Source organism: Sceloporus occidentalis, unplaced genomic scaffold (assembly GCF_023333645.1).
Source record: "Sceloporus occidentalis isolate IW3139 unplaced genomic scaffold, rSceOcc1.0.p SCAF_6, whole genome shotgun sequence".
NCBI lineage: Eukaryota > Metazoa > Chordata > Lepidosauria > Squamata > Phrynosomatidae > Sceloporus > Sceloporus occidentalis.
The window spans coordinates 75,585,623-75,605,767 of NW_028316986.1; the positions used below are offsets into that span (position 1 = coordinate 75,585,623).

Here is a 20,145-nt window from a genome sequence, read left to right on the forward strand (position 1 = left end):
CGTCCCAAACAGTTTTGATTTTCATATCTTGAGTAATATTTTCTTTGAAGTAGTTAATTAGCACTTCCTTTGTTTTTTCTATAACTTCCCTATTCTGTATTACAAAATCTTTCATTCTCCAATTGTGTGTTAAAATTTTTGGTGAAAGGGTTGCTAACACTGAGTTGTGGTCAGAGATCGTTCTCGGTTGGGTTTCTACTGTTTGGATAAGGCTACATAATGAGACTGGCATCCATATCATATCTATACGGGAGAGGGATTGGTGTCTATTTGAGTAGAATGTGAATCCGTGTTCCTTATTTTCTCCTATTCTCCACACGTCTTTCAAGTCATAGCTTTTTATCAAATCGAAGAAGGATTGTGGGAGTGTACCTTGATTACTTTTTATTTCTTTTTCAGATTTCTTGTCCATGGAGGAGTTTACTACTCCATTAAAATCTCCCATTAATATTACTTTATCATATTGTAGTTTCTCTATTTCATTATGTATTTTGTGGTAGAACAATCCTTTTTTATCTTGGGGACCATAGACTCCAAGGATTAGACATTTCTCATCATTTAATTTAATTTCTACACCTACATAATGTCCCGCTGGGTCGTTTATTACTTCCTTTGAATAAATATAATTTTTAATATAGATCACTACTCCTTTTTTCCTATTTTTAGCTGCCGAAATATAATCTTTCCCTAACTTTCTAGTTCGTAATAATCTTTTCTCTGTAAATTTGATATGGGTTTCCTGTAGACATATTACGTCACATTTTAGTTTTTCCAAATTGTGCGTTACTTTTTCCCTCTTTTTGGGTGAATTTAATCCTTTTACGTTCCAGGTTATTAGTTTCATTTACTTTATCTAGTTTGCTTCTAAAAGAAAAAAAAAAAAAAAACTAAAACAAAAACAAAACACCTTACCCTTTATTTTCTTTAGTCTTCTTTCACAGTTCTTCCCTACTTTCTCCTTCTGATGTGTTTCCTTTCTCTTTTTCCTCTTCTTCCTGTCTTGCTTCACTTTCTTCTTTTCCCGTTGTAAGATCTGATGATATTAAATCTTCTTTTTCTTCTCTCGCGTCTCTATCTTTCTTCTCTCCAGTCGTAGATCGTTTCATCATTTCTTTTTTGAATTCCTTCCAGAAATTTTCTGCTTTCTCCAACGAATTTAATTTGTATCTTTTCTGATTCCATGTTAGGGAGAGTCCCTCCAGTTCTTCCCATCTAAATGGTATTTTGTATCTCTTCAATTGTTCTGTAAGGAATTGGTAGTCCTTCCGTCTTCTGAGAACCTCTGCGGGGATATCTTTGAACACTTGGATCTCTGTTCCGCGAATCACAAATCTCGTCTTAAAGTTTTTTTGAAGAAAGGCATCTTTCGTTTGTTTACGTACCCAATATAGGACCACATCTCTTGGAAGTTTCTTCGTTCTCGCAGCACTTGAGCTTATTCTATACATCCTATCGATTTCCCCATGCATTTGTTGTACAGGCATGTCCAGATATTTCGCTAGATATGGTGTTAGGAATTCATATAGGTTTTCGTGTATTTGTTCCGGGAGACCTCTCAGTTTGATACATTTTTCTCTTTGCTTGATTTCTAACTTCAAAATAGCATCTTGGTCTTCTTGTTGATATTTATTTAAATCCTCTATTTTTTCTTCCATTTTTCTCGTTTTTATGTCTAACTTCTCTATATTTCCTGTTATTTTTTCAATATCTTTGTTGAGCTTGTCCAAATCCTGTCTTATCCTGTTTGCCTCATATTTCAGTTCTTTCTTTGTCTCTTCCCTTGATTCCCTGATTTCTCGTCTCGTTTCTTCTTTTGAATCCCAAATCTCATTTTTTAACTCCGCATGTAGCCTTTTCATTTCTTCCAACAAATTTAAATTTGAGTCTGAGCTTGAAAGTCTTCTTTGGCTGGACATCGCCGCAGCTTGCATTTGTCTCTCCTTTTCCCTTCGAGTTGTGGTCATTTTCGGTTCCTGCAAAGATCTAGTTCTCCGTTTATACTATTTTATAGTACCTTTATGCCTATATTCCCTCACTCTATTTTAGTTTTTATATCTGTTTTAATGTTATTTAACTTTTATCAATGAACAATTTTTTCTTTCTTTCTCCCTTTTTCTAATTACTGCTGTGGATATCTCTTCAATCAGGTTCCTTAATTCCTAGTTGCTTTAAGCAGTTTCCTTGTAGAGATAATATTGTAACTCAAATTTGACTGTTATTGAGCTTCCCACTTATGTAGATTTACTTTAAATAAGGAGAAGCAAAGAAAACAATCAGGAAATAGGGTCAACTCCTATAAGTTAGTTGTTCAATATATTCTAGACCCTGTTGTATTTTATAAACCTATTGTTTCTGTAAGTTTATTTTTGTCTTTGTTAACTCTCTTAACCAAATCTACCTCTATACTCCTTCCCATAAAAGAATAAAGGGAAAATTAGTTCTACAATAATTTGAGAAGGAAAAGGAAAGAGAGACACAAAAAGAATAAAGTGAAGTGAATTATCTCCTCTATAACAATTGTGGATGCTATCTTTCTCCAAAACAATTTAATTATATCAATATAGATGTAGTCGATATAAGAGAAGGGGAGTGATGAGGAAAATAATCTGTTTTGCTGTTTCCAACCTTTAAACTCCTCAAGGGATTGAAAAGAATGAGAAATACATAAATTCAATTAGTCAAAAAGTATTCAAGTTGATAATTTTTCTTCCAAAAACAAAAGAAACCACTCTATCTATCCCCTGAGGCTGTCAACTTACAGCCACCATATGCTATGAGCAATTGTAAGGTAGGAGCAATAGTGTGTCTTCTCAACTGAGTTAGCTAAGGGCACTTTTCTTACAAACTTGGCCAAAAGAGAGGTTGAGTTATCTGTCGAAAATATATATTAAACTCTTGTTTATACTTTTTGGCCTTTTAGCAGAGACAATGCATTGAAAAGAGTACATCTATATATATATGAAAAAAAAAAACCCTATGATTTTTAGACTGGAGAAGCATTGAACCAACAGTAAGCTCAAACAAAACAATCTTTCTCCCTCTCCCCTTTTCTCTCCCGTCTATTTCCTTGATTTCCTCAGGCAGCAGTTTGTCTCAGGCGGGGGAAGAAAAAAAAGAAAAAAAATAAACAGTAAAAATACTAATCTGTATCCACAACGTTGATATTATATTAATCAGAGCTGCTTTCTTCCTTTCTTCTGGCTTCTTATCCCACAAACAATGTTTCTATCCCGCTGGTAGGAATTTCCAAGCACATGTAGCAGATTCAGTTAGTCAAAGTTTCCCCCCCCCACATCTTTTCAAAGCCATCCAGTTGAATCTTTGTAATCCTTTGTAATCTTAGCTTAATACTCAGTTGCCACAATAATCTAGATTCTGTAGAGTTCAAATGTTTTTATATTCCTCCCTTGAAGTCGCTCTGATGCCTCTCTGCTAAGGATTGCAAAAGACACAGCTCAGCTGCTTGTATTCCTCCTGCAAATGCAAGATGGTGGTTCATCCACCTCCCTTCTTGCTCCGTCCTTTCCAGCAGGAGTCCTCCAAACCATCCAGCAACCAATGCAAAGTAAGATCAACACAGCAGTTAGTTCAGGTTATCTCAACCCAGAGAGAGTGGGGAAAATTTCAAATCGTTTGTAGCTTCTTAAACTTACAGAGACAGAAGCTTGTGAGTGTAGGGGAAGGGAGAGAAGCCGCTGCAGCGAAACCAGGTAAAACAGAGTTGCTGTTTTCCCTTCTCCCTTCTCCCTTCCCTTTTCCCCGCTCAGCGCTTCAGTTAGAGAGTTTTATGGTGTCGTAGAGGATTTAATAGTAAAGGTTAGAGTCTTTAGTAAGATCAAAGACGATTGCAGTAGCTGTTAATTGCGAGCAATAAACAACAAAGGCAGTGTTGGGGGTGCTTGTGCCGCGGCGCGGCTGCTTGATCCCGGCTCTGGCTGGCTCAAGCCTCCTTTTGCTTCTGGCGTTTCCTTACCAGCTGCTCTTTTGCCACTTATTTTCTGGTCGCCCTGAAGCTGTGGAGGTTCCCGATGAGCCCCTCTTCTTCCCCCCTAACTGGGGAGCTCTCTTGGTATGTTTGCGAGTTTGTAAGCTTACTTAGGTCCTGGGATCCGCAACCCTTCCCTCAGCACGACATTGAGAGAAGGCTTCTCACACCCTCCATAACACCGGAAGTCCTCTTACTGTGTGATCATTTGTTTTTGTTTTTCTGGTCAAACTGTCCAGCAGGATACATTAAAACAAAGAATTGGTTTCAGTTATTTCTTTGTCTATTTTTGTTCATGGTGGTATTGCTGCCCATTTATCTTCCTTATCAAGCTGCATATTCCTTTTTTACCCCTTTTATCAGTTTCTGATTCACTGCGAAGGCACAAGATTCACAGAGCAAAAACATGAAATCAGCATGCAGGTGGCTGAAGCCAAAGGCCTCCCCAAGCTCAAGTACCATCTCCTGCCACGGACAAAGGGATTTGCTGTAACTGTCCAGTGTTTGAGAAATGTAGGTAAGGAATGACACACAGAGCAAATCATAAGACATTTCAAATTTCTTTGCACAGGTTGCTATATTCCACAATTAAATAGGTGTCTAGAATTGAAGGAGAAATTGAAATTGGTCTACATCAGCCCCTAAATTAGCCAGCTTTTCTATAAACTTTTAAAGATAGCTCTACTGTTGTTGTTGTATGCTTTCAATTTGTTTCCCACTTATGATGACCCTAACATAGAGTTTTATGGAAAGTTTGTTCAGATGGAGTTTGCAGTTTCCATCCTCTGAGGCTGTTAGTCTCAGCCCACAGTCACCCAGTGGGTTCCCGTGGCTAAATTGGGATTCAAACCCTGGTTTCCCAGTGTCCTACATACACTCATATACACTTCTCCCTTTCCTGTGGAGCAGAATCAAGTGATCTAGGAAGTCCCCTATGTACTTTTCCATTTGAGAACAAACCAGAAAAAATGGTCTAATATCCTGGCTTTTTCTAAAGTCCTGTTAATCGCTCATTAAACAATGATGTGATCATTCAAAAGTGTAATAATAATTCTGTGTCTCACTCTGATCCATGTTGATGGCTAAACTATGGTTTGGCTAATGCGAACACCTTCTGGGTTCCCTTCTCCTGTCCAGATTGTGTTTTCTCTTTGATGCTTGCTTACTCAATACTTTCTGTTGTAATATCTGAAGTGAGCCAATTGCTTAGTGATAACTAAATATACATTGTTTCGGTTCATATGCTGAAGCTATGTTTTGAAATTGCCTTTAATTAACCATGGTTTGGAGGCCTTATTAGCATTCACTATAGTTTGCTGGATTTGACAATCTCAGTAAGTGATGATTTAAGCCAACCAAGAACTGGAGGATGGCATCCTTAGACAGCAGGGGAATAGTTGTCTATGAGACACACGTGATAATCAAACCATGGTGTGATCTTTACATCTGAAACAAGCTATTAACATACCTCTTTTTTCTTTGTTTGAGATTATGCCAATAATTTCTATTTTATCTACTTAAAGGATATACAGACCTGTCCATGTCTTGAGATTCTTTCTGCATTCTGGGAGGTGGAGTTGAAAGAGCAAAGCCATTATTATGAACCCTTCCTATGAGTTCCCCACCTGCCTAAGTCCATATGGCTAACACCTAAAATATTTTAAGAAAGATTCAACTCAGAATGGTTCATTATTAAAAATTGGTACTGATTTTAGATGGAGTTTTAATTGCAGCAAGCTGCTGTGAATGTTAGCATGCTTGTTCTATCTGCCATTCTGGGTTTATGTGAGAGGTTGTCATTACTATGTGATATAAGCTGACTTTTTAAAAACAAATCGGTCAAATGGGAAATACATCAAGTAAATAAATAAAAAAATAAAATTGTTCAACTAGTACTAATCCATCTGAAATTTCTTATTTATATTATAGCATTTCATTTAATTAGGCATATTTGTGAATTTTACCTGGTTCCTTTTAAATAGCCTTCCCTTTTATGTTCTAGTTTGTTGTGAGACACCCAGCAGTTTGAGTATTGGCAAGTGGTTAAGCTTATTTTATATTAATTACTATATTACGGTACAAAGAAATAGTGGGATGTATGTGTGTGTATATACACTGTAAGCAGCAGAAATACCCAGCATTTTATGTTGCTGACAATTTTCACAGAGTGCCTGGATTTTATTTTATTCCTCCTTTCTCTCAATATAGGGAATCAAGGCAGTGAATATAAATTTACTATGATATCCCATATGTGTTCTCTTTTGAGCTTGAGTTCTGTTAAAATTGAGCTCTTCGTCAATAGCTAGTTCACAGGTTTACAGGCCCAAAGCAGTGCTAAAAGTTTTAATTTTTTAATCCCTTTGCTATAATGTTAGACTTGAACATAATATATGATGGTAACTAACCTTACTTACTATTGAATGAGCTGATATTTCATCAGTCTAATTAGATGTCCCAGAGGAAATATTGCATGTCTTAGATTTATAACCAGTGTACACAGTAGCGTGATCTGTAATTTCGTAACCTACACTATTTTCTTCTCTGAGCATGTGAGAATTCAGATTTATTTCCTTTCAAGCTTATGACGATGTAGCCCTCCTTTAAAGGGAGCTCAAGGCCTGTCCTCATTTTTATACTCTGTTATAACATCTGGTGAGGTCTTTTTCCTTTCACTTATTAAATCTAGTGATTCTTTGCAATTGATGTCTTTTGTTATATATTTTCTCCCACTAGGTTATATAATGTGAGTTTTGGATACCGAATGTGGCACTTCCTTAAATTCATGTTATATAACATGAGTTTTGGATACCGAATGTGGCACTTCCTTAAATTCATGTTATATAACATGAGTTTTGGATACCAAATGTGGCACTTACTTAGATAAGCACAGTGTATTTAACCCACCCACTCCAGTCCCAATTGGGCAAACAGCTTTGCTTTGTGTACCTGCTCTTTCCATCTGTTTGTTGGCGGTCTTCCATTAAAGTGTTGTTTGTCTTCAGTTTCTCACTTTAGCAGATACAGTATTATCACCACCATATCTCATATTTCCTCTCCCAGCTACTTCTGTGTGTTTTTTTTCCCTGAAGTCACTTTTAGTGTTATTGGCTTAGGAAGGGAATGTGTTGTGCTGATAGTTTGAGGCAGTTTCATCTTTATATCTGATGGCTCTTAACCCCCATCTTATATTTTGTTCAAGGATATCCATGAATCATATTGTAACTTACATACAAACAGGCACACTTTCGCTCTGATGTGTCATTTGTGTCATGTATGGTGTGTTGTTTTTTTTTAAAAAAAAAACGTATATTTAGAGTTGAATTATATTAGTTGTGGTGAAAGGTAAAAGACTTTATTTAGGTTTTTGGCTCTTCGCAGTGAGAAAATGTCAGCAGTTTCCACCCTGGATGAAATGCTAATAGGAAAAAAAAAATCCAGCAAATCTTTCAAGTCAGCAGGGAAAGATAGCTTGTTGATGATAAGCAGCCCTTTAAAAACTGGTAGCAGAATGAAGAGAACCAACAAGTCTAATTGTGAATTGACTTGGCCACATTGGTCTTGGTTATTGGCAGCTATGAAGGCACCACTGTTCTTCCCTATGAGGGCTGTTTTAACTGGTATATAAAGCTCTCTGATTCAGGTTGATCTCCAATTCGGGTTGTCTGTTGCATTGCAGCTTTGCAGGCCACTGCTACCGTGATTGCCCATCACCTCTAGAAAGTAAAAGCACAACCTCTAGAGGCCTTTTTATTTCCTTTTTTATTTGCTGCATTTTAGAGCCTTTGATATTCTGGAGCTGCCATCTTTTTTCTTCATTTACTCAGACTTTTGACTTGGGGCTCTATCACACTAGACAGGTAAATCACAATTACATCAGTCTTTGGTTGGACATAAAAGGTTAAAATACAAAACCAATAATACCAAATAAAACCAAATGCATTTCGACTACACATCTTCCTCAGTGAAAGCATCCAGAATTTAGTTTTGACTGCTTAATTTACTCCTTACTTACACTGGATGGTTCTGTGCTAATAGACAAATCATTGTGCTGTTACAACAACTCATTTTTTCCACTGATGAAGACATGGAACATTTTTGTGTCACATTGAACATCATGGAGCCAACTTTGGTTGACTTTAGTGACATGATGGGGCAGACTTCACTGTCTGTCTGCCTGAGGTTAACAACAACAAATCCTCTAAATAGTATTTGTGTTGTATTTTATGGATCTGGATTCCTCCTTTTAACTGAACTAAGTTCTGGGGGAGTGGTCTGTGTTGCATCATACTCACATGTGTTATTTCCTGTCTCATAACATTTAACTGTAAACTGAAAACATTTTTTGAAAAAGAGCACAGTTAACACTTTGAGAGAGCTGGTAAACTTTAGCCAATATTCATTGTGATGACTCAATAAAAACGAATCTGTGGAAGCAATCACAGTGTGGTGTCTTCCTTTGCAGTTTCAGCTGTGTATGATTCTACACTGAACTTCAGGAATAATGAAAATCCAACTTTGCTGGGAGTTTTAAATGGGAAAAAATACCATGCAGATTTATATGTCAGGCAAGTATTTTTTTTTTTTCTTGCTATTTCATTTTCTGAGTGATGTATTGCATTTGTAAGCCAAACAGCTGATGTTAAAACTCAAAGTAGCTGATACATCCTTCTGTAGTTTTGACATATTAGTTGTCCACTAATACTTTAATTTTTGTTGATTTGCTACTCTTTAAATGGCTTTTTCCTTTTGCTTCTTCATACTTGTCTTTCTCTTCTTTACCATCTGTAGGCGAATTCCATTAGAGGAAGTCCCAGAAGATGAGCAGGAATGTTCTAATTGGCTTCACAAGCTCTATCAAGAAAAGGTTGGTTTATTATTTAGCAGGTCTTGTGATGATTAAGAGAATAATAATAATAATAATAATAATAATAATAATAATAATATGTTTTATTTATAGACCGCTATTCCGAAATGATCATAGCGGTGTACAATAAAAATTGCAATACAAAATTAGCCCCTACCCACCCCCTCACTCCCTCCAGGCTGGACGATGACAGTGGGCCATGGAGGGAGGGCTCTGTCCCTTCAGGGCAGTCCCGATGGTGTTGGACCCGCCCTCTCGCTCCCTCCAGGCTGGACGATGACAGTGGGCCGTGGAGGGAGGGCTCTGTCCCTTCAGGGCAGACCCGATGGTGTTGGACCTGCCCACTCACTCCCTCCAGGCTGGACGATGACAGTTGGCCGTGGAGGGAGAGTTTACATGGATTTCAGTTTCTTTCGCAATGCTTTTGTTAGGCTGTGTCCTTAATGGTTTGAAAAAACAGCCATTTATAATGAGGAGAAGGGAAGAGGAAAGGAAAAGTGAGACCTCCCTGGGAGCTTAATGGTCTGCTGTTTTCTTTTGTAAAGTACAAAAAACATCCTTTATAGGCTCTTGTATTGCTGATCCAGTAATTACAACTTTGCAGTGAATTGCATACTAGGCATTATGTATGGCACTGTTTCCCACCATTTCCTTTTTCACCCCATTCATCTCCACAAACACAGATCCACAATTCCACCATCCAGTTGTTTCAACGATTGTGCTTCAAATTGATTAGAAAATGTCATGCTACAAAGAGGGGAATTGTACTCAATCAGTCAATTACTTTACCTGTCCCCTGCCTTTCTCCAAAGATTGGGATGCAAGGTGGCTTACAGATAAAAAGAGATACAAATGAAACTACATGCAGCTAAAAATGTACCAAAATAGCAAGGGTAAAATAATGTTACTACCTGTAAAATTAACACCATTTAAAATTCTGCAGCACAGTAGCCAGCGTGGTACAGTGGTTTGATTATTGGAGTACAACTCTGGAGCCCAGGGTTCAATTCCCAGCTAAGCCACGGAAACCTGCTGTATGATCTTAGACAAGTCACATGCTCTCAGCCTCAGGGGACAGCAATTGCAAAGCTCTTCTGAGCAAATCTTGCTAAGATAGGTTTGCCTTAGGGTCACCGTAAGTCAGAAAAGACTTAAAGGCACACAACAACAGCCAGTTTTACAGTTTCCATGTAAAACAATCAGTCTATAAACACATGCTTGAATAGGAAGATCTTCAGCTGCTGATGAAAGGATAGCAATTCTAGCTTCCCTAGGAAAGGAACCCCACAGTGTTGGAATAGCCACAGAGAAAGCCCTCTCCCATGCCCCTACCAAAGGTATGCCTGCAAAGGTGGTGGGACTGAGAGAATTTCCTCTTCCAAAGATTTTAGAACTTGGGCCAAGCTCATACAGGAGTATACAGTCCTTCAGATAGCCTTAACCTGAGATCTCTAAGCTGGTGTCTTCCAAAAATTTACAGTTTTCTTTGCTATTATGGCTTTAAAGAGGAATGGATTTAAAATAAATGTTATGGGGAAATGTCAACCATATTTTTTCCTTGATCACTTCCTTGCAATACAGTTTTTCATACCATTTTTATAGAACTGGAGTGGGCTGGGAGCCACTATTTTGGTTGGCTACGTGTACAACCTTTTTGTTGTTCTATTTCAGATTTTTTTTTTTTGTTAATTTCTTTTTGCATGAAGCACAGATATATCAAGGTTTTTTTTTTTGTTTTTTTTTTTGCATGAGGCACTAGCACAGATCTAACAAAAGAAAAAGTACATACTTCTAACTTTGTAAACTACAATTCTGAATGTTAAAAAGTTAAGCTTCCCTCAAACAGACTTTTAAGAAAGCTGATTTCAGTAACGTAAGGAAATACTGGAAGTGATCCTGTGATCAGGAATATGAAAAGAGAAGGAAATTCATGATGGATGGGAGTTCCTTAAAAGTGAGATATTGAAGGCACAACATCTCCAAGGAGGAGGGTGTCTAAAGAAACCAGGATGGATGTTGAAAGAACTTTCAACTGCACTAAGACTCAAAAGGGACATATACCTGAAATCAGTGAAGAGGAATTAAAACAGATAGCCAGTGTGTGTGGACAGAAAGAAAAGCTGTGATAAAATGCAGAATGAGCTCAGGCTTGCAAGAGAGGTTAAAAACAGTAATAAGTGGGTGTTTTTTTTGTTATGTCCGTACCAAAAGGAAGAATAAGGAAATGGTAGGGCTGCTTCATGGTGAAGATGGAGAAATGCTAACAAGGGGCAGAGAAAAGACAGAACTAATCAACATCTTCTTTCTTCTGTCTTTTCCCAAAAGAACAATGTTCAACCTGAAGAAAATGGAGCAGATGATGATGTAGGGGAAATGCAGCACAAAATAGATAAAGAATACCTGGCTACACTTAAATGAATTTGAGTTTCCAGGGCCGGATGAACATCATCCAAGGGTATTAAAAGAACTGGTAATTTCAGTACCACTGTGGACTGAAAATTGCCCCTGCAGCTGCACACCCCTGACATAAAAAAGTGGAGTGTAGGCAACTGTACATGTTACTTGGACTTTTTTTAAATGGTTTTGTTTTTGTTTTTTGCTGCAGTGTTTCCATAACCAGAGAGGGAGGAGTGCCATATAGCTGCTCAGCAATCAGTCTCTCTGGACAGTAAAAACTACTTCAAAGGACAAGAAAAGCTTAGAATAAACAGCAATATTATTACTATTATTACTGTTATTATTAACAACAGCTGGCATCTTGTTGGGAATTTACAACATAATAAACCAACTTCTAATTGCACCATTGCACTTCTAGGGTTATATTCCCAGAAATTTAATGCTGTCATAGTTGCCCCCTTGGGATCATTGCATAATGACAGCTAAACTGTGACTTGAGTCAGTTCTTCCCTGTGTATACATACATTCTTGGATTTCTGGACCAATTTAGGAGAAAGTGACAGAATGGCAAAGAATTTTAATAAGGAGAGCATATATAATTTGTGCATATCAAAGGAGGAAATGTGTATGTATGGACTGATGTATCTCCTAATCACTGATGTCACTCTCATCTTTTCCTCCTTAATAAGGATTCATTTCAAGAGGAATACTACAGAACAGGAGTCTACCCTGGCACTCCAATAGTGCCACCTCGGCGGCCATGGACTCTATTCAACTGGCTTTTTTGGGCCTTATTGCTGCTATATCCTTTGTTCAAGTTGCTCATCAGCATGATCAGCAGTGGATCATCACTTACACTTGCCACATTTGGCTTTGTTTTTGTTGCAGGTGAGTTGTGTGCAAACTTAATGGTGCATCTAGAGGGGGGAAGTTTATAAGAGAAAAACCCCATACTCTTTACTGTGGCCTTACCCATTTCTCTGGAATATATATATTCTACAGCTAGTTACAAACATAGGCAGTTGGCTTTTGCCATGGTATTATTTTGTGTGGGTTGGTAGAGAATACCCTGCATTAGATGCCTGATAGACAACTCTAGTGAGAGTGCTGGAATGCAGTCCTATGTATCTGTATGTATTGTGCTAACCATCACTAAAACACAATGTCTCTTTTCTCTTCCTCTGAGTTATTCTTGCTTTTTACAGACAGGAAAATTAGTCTGGAATGTGCTTGTGAAAAAAACACATTAAAATATTCTTCTGATCATGGAGTGAAGATGAAGGGAACACAATGAAGCTAGCAAGTTTTCAAATTCACTGGAACCAGGCTAATACTTTTTCACACACACACACACACACTGCCCCTTTCTTTAAAAATTGCTTTTGAGGAAGGTCAAACAATCAAGAGAGCAAACCTTTGTGTGCAACATTCTCCAAGATCCCCCATCCAACCTTTCAATCTTATCTGATATTTAACCTTCATGATAATTAAAAGGCGGCAGTAAGAAATGTTTCCTTGATTTTCTTATACCACAGTGTTGTGTATTATTCAAACACATACTCTTTTGGTAAGAGATTTTATTTCATAAGATTTTAATTCTGTTCTTCTCTTGAGATTCATGGTTGATTCCTTCCCCTTCCTATTTTATCCTACAGAAGGAGAAAAATTCTCTTTTCTCATGTCTGAGAAAGGCACAGGAGCCTTATCTTGCCTTTCTGGCCATCTCAGTCAGTGCATTTCATGGCTGAATGGGGATGTGAAATTGATTGTTCCAGTCTTAAGATGACCAAGGATGCAAAAGAAATGTGTTAAGTTTGTATTTCCCTATGAAAACATTCATTTTTTACCTCACAAGACAGACAACAGGCAAGGGATACAAAACAGTTTGCCCAAGAAATCTGTATATTTCTGAGGATTGCAATGTATTAAAATAAAATTGCACACAAAACCATATTTGAAGAGTGTACACAACTAAAAATGTGTATATTCAGAAAATGTGCACAAGCAGGCTTTTAACACAGGGAAAACATTTGCATTAAATAATTGGGGGTGTGGGGAGAATTTCTCAACCCAATATGGAATGGGAATGGGATTTCATTGGAATTCTGAGAAATGTAGAAGAAATGATGCTGACAGATTTTCACATCTGACCACCACATTGTACTGTTTGAAGACTTCTAAAGAGGGAGAGTTTCTGAGGCAGATAACTCTTACAATAAAAATGTTTAGGTAGAATCTCTTTTCTCATAACTTGAATCCATCAGTTCTTGTAGTTTCTGGAGCAGCAGAAAACAAGCTCACTCCATTATCTGCATCACATTTTCTCAGATATTTAAAGATAGCTATCATATCACGTCTCAATCTTCTCTGAGCTAATTGTATTCAGATCCCTATGTTGTTCCTCATAAGGCTTGTCCATACCTTTGACCATCTTGGTTACCTTCTTATGAATACTTTTTTCATAGCTGCCCTTCCCAGGCCTAGTCGTCTTCTGATTTCTTGGCTGTAATCTCCACTCTAATTAATGATTATGAATTAATTAATGAAGCAAAGATGTATGAGAAGTATGGGAAATCTTAAATTATCTCATTGTCTTCATCATCTACTTAAAGTTATGTCCTGTTAGCATTTCACCCTCTTCTCTACACAGTTGGCCTGTCATTTCCTAGTTCTTTCTTTTGCTCTGAATGTAAGCAACCCCCCCTTTTTTTAAACCTTTCTAGCGAGCCTGAGCTCATTCTGAGCATTAGCTTTTCTGACTTTCCCCCTAGAAGTATTAGCTATTAATTTGTATTTCTTTTGATGATTTACCCCTTCTTCCATTTGTTATACATGTCTCTTTTAAATCTCAGGTCATCTAAAAGTTTTTTGTACACTCACATGTAGATTATGTAGGGAGAGGTGTTCCTGCAAGTAACCTGGACCCAAGCCATGTAGGGCTTTAAAGGTAATAACCAACACCTTGTACAGCGCCCGGATCCTGATCAGCAGCCAGTGAAGAGATTTTAAAACACATGTTATATGGTCAAACCTAGATATACTGGTGACCAATCTGCCCCATGTACAGTGCATTGCAGAAATCAAGACGAGAGGTTACCAGCACATGTACCAATGTTTCAAGGTCCCCCCCCCCCCCCGGTCCAGGTAGGGATGCAGCTAGCATATCAACCGAAGTTGATAGCAAGCACTCTATTTGAGATGACAACTGAAGGAACAAGTCCAGGAATACGCCTAAGCTGTGGACATAGTCTTTTAGGGGAAGTGTGACCCAGTCTAGGACCAGCTGACAAAGCTCCTTCCCTGGATTTGGGGTTCCTATCACAAGTACGACCATTTTCTCTGGATTGAACTTGAGTTTTTTTCCTCATCCAGTGCATTACCGACCCAAGACAGTCATTCAAAGGAGAGATGCCATCCTTAGTCACTGCAGCAGTTGGAGCAGTCTGCTTTTATTGCAGAGAATGGCTGTATTAAACAGAGCAGGAATAAATCTCTCCCAGTTTTCAACACATTAGACAGTAGTTTACATTTATTTATTTATTTATTTATTTAATCATTTAATTCATGAAACATAAAATGGCTTACAAAAATTTAAAACAAAATCCCACTAAAAACTTAAAACAATTAAGTAAGCAACTTTGTTTAAAAAGCACACTATACCATGATTCTCTCAAGGCATCCAAGCCAGGAAGTTCCTAGTTTTCCAGCCTTGAGTGTATACATTTGAAGATGGCTGCTTTAGATAGAAGTTTCTTAAGCCCCATTCACACTATGAAACCGGGTTATTTCCCTGTCATTCAGACTTATACCGATTGTACTTGATGCCGTTTGCGGGGGGACAACTGAAAAGCCCATTCAAACCTGTGCATCTGGGACAAGATCCCTCAGCGGTTCCTTTTTTATGAACTGCAACAATCCGCATCTCTGATAGTGTGAGTAAGGTATCGGATCAATTTGGATCACACAGCCACTGTTCAGGAAATGGAGGCACCTCCATTTTGATCTGGAATGGTGGCAAATGGGAACTTCAGAGCAGATTTAAATGCCATAGAGAGATTTGTTGCCTTAAAACGTAGTAAGAATGGTGAATCAATTTTGAATCAACTCACAGATGCAAATCTCTCTGTACAAAAACCACATGTGTGACTGGCCCCCTTAGTTTGCTGCCCAACAGACACTTTTTCTGAATTAGAGATGGTACCAAGGTCCTCCCAGCTTGTGCCGGTGGGCTTCAACATACGCTCTAAGATCATGCCAAGAACATCATGGGTTGCTCAGGTCTTCAAGGGTCTGTCTGTTATCTGTGTGTGGCCCCACTAAATGGATCAGGTTTTCTGTGTCAGATAAGATGGTGTTGATTTGGGTGTGGAGGACAATTATGTACTTTCATTATCATGACCATATCCAGTTTGGTGGCATTTAGACTGACTGTGACTTGGAACTTTGGCAGATTAATTTATGACAAATTTTCCAGCTTTCTTAACAAAGGCAAAAATGCACGTGGGATTTGTGTGTATTCCTATGGTGCTGAACTGTCTCAGGATGACCAATGTCTGGTGTCTGCATTGTTGGTACTTGCTCTCAGGTTGTTCAGTTTCTGTTTTTTGTTTGTTTGTTTGTTTTCAGTATATTGTTTTGCCATTGTGCAGCTTTTTGTTTGGCTAATTTGGTTTTATCTAGTAAACAGGGTTTGTCTACTGAATCCTACATTTATCAAATTGCAGACTCTGCTTTTGCTGATGCCTAACAATAACAGCCAGGTGATGTAACCCTCTAATCTAGATGTACTGAGTACAATAACAAAGTATCTTTCTTAAGTAATAGAAGGTAGAGCAGCCTTTTAGAGAATGCTCTTTCGTAGACAGTCTGGAGTATGTGTTTGTAGTTCATAGGCTTCTTTGTTCTGCAACATTCCTTTCTAAAATGTTTGCTCATAAGATGTGCTTCGTTCTTGTCAAACCAGACATTTCAGGATTGCAGAGTGTCGTACCTTTCCATTGTAGATGTGTTCAGGTAAGATGCCCCAGGATAATTCAGAGTATTTTGTGAGGAAATAAGTTTGCTTTCTCTTGCCTGTAATTCTTTATTTATTTATTTATTTATTTATTTATTTATTGTTATCTCTTCTCTCCCTTTCTGTGTGAACTTGGCATTCACAGCATGCATAAAAGCAAAGCAAATTGGAATTCTGTTCAGATTGGAACTGTAGTACTTTGTTAGCTGTCATTGCAAAGTTCCTGAAGTTTGCTCCTGTTGGCAAGTGTTTGTTGGCCAGTCAGTTTTTGTAGACAATGTCCCACTTTGCTCTCATGCAGATGAGTGTGAAGTTCAGAGCTAACAAGCATGAATGCTTTATTAAGTCCAGAATTTGTCAAGACTGTAGAGCCCTGTTTTTGTGGAGGGCATTTAACAGTATCAGGCATAACATAACTCTCTGGCCTGAAATAAAAGATTATAGTAATGGAAGCTATAACATAATAATTTTGGATTGTTGGGGGCAATGACTTAAGTGCTTGCCCAATATACCTCTACATAATCTGGGCATCTGAAAACTATACTGTGAATGTGTAGTTTGCACATGGCTCTGAGAAAGGTAAAACTGCATTAAGATAACCCAAATTCCATTATGTTATACATTAAGCAAAGTAAGCACTTATTATTTCCTTATAGTGCATATTCCCTCTGCTAATAAAAGAGGAATGGGATGGAGTAACACCTGGCTATTAAAGGCTAGATCTTCTGAAGAATACAGACAGTGCTTCCTATAGGTCTTACAGAGCACCCTTTCCTGACCCTGTGCAGTCCAGATGACTTTAAGTCCAAATTCTACCATCTCCATGGACTATGCCAGGGGTGAACAAAGTCCAGCTCATAGGCTGCATCAGCACTTGGGATACTTAAGTGCAGCTCACAGACTCCCCCCCCCCAACCCAAATCCTCTCAAACCTATCAGTTGCCCCCCCCCCAAAAAAAAATTAGCTTGTTTTCCGGATGATTTGGGGATGATTTTTTTTTGTCCCCAAACTACCCCAAATCTTCCAAAACTGCATAAAAAGAAAAGTTTTTTTCACCACAAATGCTGGTGAAATGTCGAGAATAAACTCTTCCAGAACATGGCCACATAGCCCGAAAACCCAGAAAAAACTATGGATACCAACCCAGAAAACCCAGAAAAAACTATGGATGCCTTTGACTTCACATTAGACAAGACTGCTCCTCTAATTGCCCCCTCCCCACCTGTCAAACCTTCCCCAAACCAAAACACACAAAATGAAAAAATCAGCCAAAAATTGGCCAGAATGGTGGCTGGAAATGATATCATGTCACTTCAGGCATGCTGAAATGAGCTGTTGCAGGCCGCCAGCCAGCATAGGAAGGACAAATGGTCTGTGCCCTGTTTTGCAGCTGCTCTTCCCTAGACTAGGATCAGTGGGGAATCATCTGACTCTGGAGGACATCAAGTTGCTGAAGGCTGGTATATAATCTGGTATATAATACTTTTTTCTCTGTAAGGAAAGCTTTTAAATATTGATACCAGAATTTGCCACTTAAAGCATCTTCAGCACACAGGCAGAGGGAAATCTTTCTTTCTGAGATTGTGCAGAGGAATTAAAGACTTGCTGCTGGTCAGATGATAGCACTGGGCCAGTTTGCATGAGTATTCTAAATGCAGATGAAAACTGTGTCCTGAATCATACTGGTAATCCTAACTAGAGTAGATCTATTGAATATCAGTTTTTCACTGGTGGATCAATAATTTATGTTAATCCCATTCATTTAGTGGCTCTGTTCTAATTTGACCAAGATGGACTCAAGTCTGTTTTCATTTCTCTCTCTGTGGGCCTGGTCAGAAGAGTTATTCTGGTAATTTCCTGGAGGCTAGTTGCTCCTATCATCTGTTCATCATCCTACCATCAATCACTAGGCAGTTAAGGAGGCCAGAATCATGAGCTTCTGGAAAACAATAAGGAGGCCCCTTCCATTTAATAAAAGATGCCAACTTATCCAGGCTAAAAGAAAAGGCATCCATTAATCTTAGGCTGGCCAAATGAATCCACTCCTAGCTATAACATGGCTATTTTCTATTTAGGAATACTAAATTCAGAGGGCTAGTTTGGTGTTATGATTGTGCCAGCAACAGAAAGGTGTTGTGATCTTAAGGCTTATGTGTCTTCCACCCAGCCACAGTAAAAGAAGAGGGCAACTATTCTTACATTGTGATGAAAGGCTGCATCAGCATTAATTCTTTTTATTGTTTTCCAAACTATCATCAGTATTTGGATTGGTCTCACAAACTTAATACCAGAAAGGGCTAGTGGGTTTTTAAAGGAGGGATCAAAATGATGCTTTTAAATATTTAATAAATGTCACCAACCTATACATTTTTACAGGCAAGAGAATGAGCTGATGTTAAAAATAAACCTTGGAAACAGTGAGATCTATACTTGCGTGACCACACTTATTATGGACTGGTGTGATGGTCAAGGACAGAGCAATTGATTGTTGTAATGGAAGGATTAAAGATGTTCTTCAATCTGTAATCATACGTCTCTCTAGGTAGCAAGATTACAATTTTAAGAGATTATTATTCCTCAACCTCACAAGCAACTGTCATTTGGGTAATTACAGAGAGAAGAAACATTGCTTTAATTGCTCATGTTGCATGGACTACTGCATGTTTAGTGCATGCAGTTTATCTGAAGCTGCTTTGAAAGTGTTGCCTCTTAAACTTTCAAGCAAGTAAGGATCCAAACCATTATTAAACCTTTACAAATAAAACAGACAGAAAACCAAGCAGCCATATAACATATTGATGACATAGATGTTATTGTAGGCATAGACTCTAAAACTGCAGGATCAGAGACTGATTGTATGGGAGCATTAAATACATACATTTGAAGTACACTGCAGTGGGAGTTATGCTGTGAAAATTCCAGGACTGAGCACGCAAGAAAGTTTTGTTATTTAAATATCAACCTGTTACACGGCAGAGATAGGCCAGAACCCTGTTGAAGTATTACGCTGGCATAACTTTGGGATACACCTGTGGCTGTACTTCTTATATACTTGCATAAGGAGGTCTCCACTTCAGTACCTCTTTACACAACAAGTTACCTATTCACCTGCAGACCTGGGACAGCTGCTGACATGGCGACTAGAATGTCACCTGGAACATTTCACAAGTGTGGCACATAATATTTGCCATAATCTCTAATTCATTTAAATGTAATCAATTCATCTATTGATTCTAGAAATTTCCTGAAATGTGTATATTGTGGTAGATAACTTAGGCTAGTATTTCAGCAAATCCTTCATCTATTTACTATGATCCAGTACTATCAGGCCCACTGATTACAACACTCTGGGGTTTTTTACCCATGATTCCTGAAATAAGACTTTAAAAAATGGTATTCATTATGATATTATATGTAAAATCCTGGAAAATCTGTAACATCTATCAGTGTTATCAGTCCTGTTCTGTTTTCTCACTGCGACAAAGAGCATTCCTGTCCAAATCCATTAAAAAGTTTGTGGAAAGAGAGAAAGCACTCTTCCCAATGTGGTGCCTGTTTCCAAAGTAGGAAATATTGGGGCTGGATAAGGAATTGTTTAATACAGCTGGTCCACTGTATCCACAGATTCTTTACCCACAGATTCAAGCATCCACAGCTTGAAAATATTCAAAAATATATAAATTCCAAAAAGTAAACCTTGATTTTGCCATTTTATATCAGGGACAACATTTTACTATGCCATTGTATTTAGTGGGACTTGAGCATCCACTGATTTTGGTATCCACAGGAGGTCGTGGAACCAAACCCCAGTGGATGCCAAGAGCCCATTGTATGAGTGTAATAAATCACTAAAATATTCCAACTAATGGTTAAAAACCAAATAT

General features: G+C 38.1%; 1 protein-coding gene across 13 annotated transcripts in view; it reads left to right on the top strand.

Moving 5' to 3' along the window:
* AGPAT4 (1-acylglycerol-3-phosphate O-acyltransferase 4) overlaps nucleotides 1-20,145 on the top strand; it is a 73,269-nt gene that overhangs the window by 41,067 nt on the left and 12,057 nt on the right. For 10 of the 13 annotated variants that reach the window (XR_016281742.1, XM_089530080.1, XM_089530084.1 and 7 more), the window contains 4 exons: nucleotides 4,349-4,502; nucleotides 8,448-8,550; nucleotides 8,774-8,849; nucleotides 11,936-12,134. Coding sequence is in view for 12 of the 13 variants with exons in the window: in XM_089530080.1 (XP_089386206.1) it covers nucleotides 4,349-4,502; nucleotides 8,448-8,550; nucleotides 8,774-8,849; nucleotides 11,936-12,134 (532 nt within the window). In the remaining variant the exon portion in view is untranslated. Of the gene's footprint in view, nucleotides 1-4,348; nucleotides 4,503-8,447; nucleotides 8,551-8,773; nucleotides 8,850-11,935; nucleotides 12,135-12,451; nucleotides 12,738-16,209; nucleotides 16,324-16,405; nucleotides 19,566-20,145 lie in introns of those variants that run through there. The other 3 variants (XM_089530085.1, XM_089530082.1, XM_089530081.1) reach the window with 3 other exon arrangements.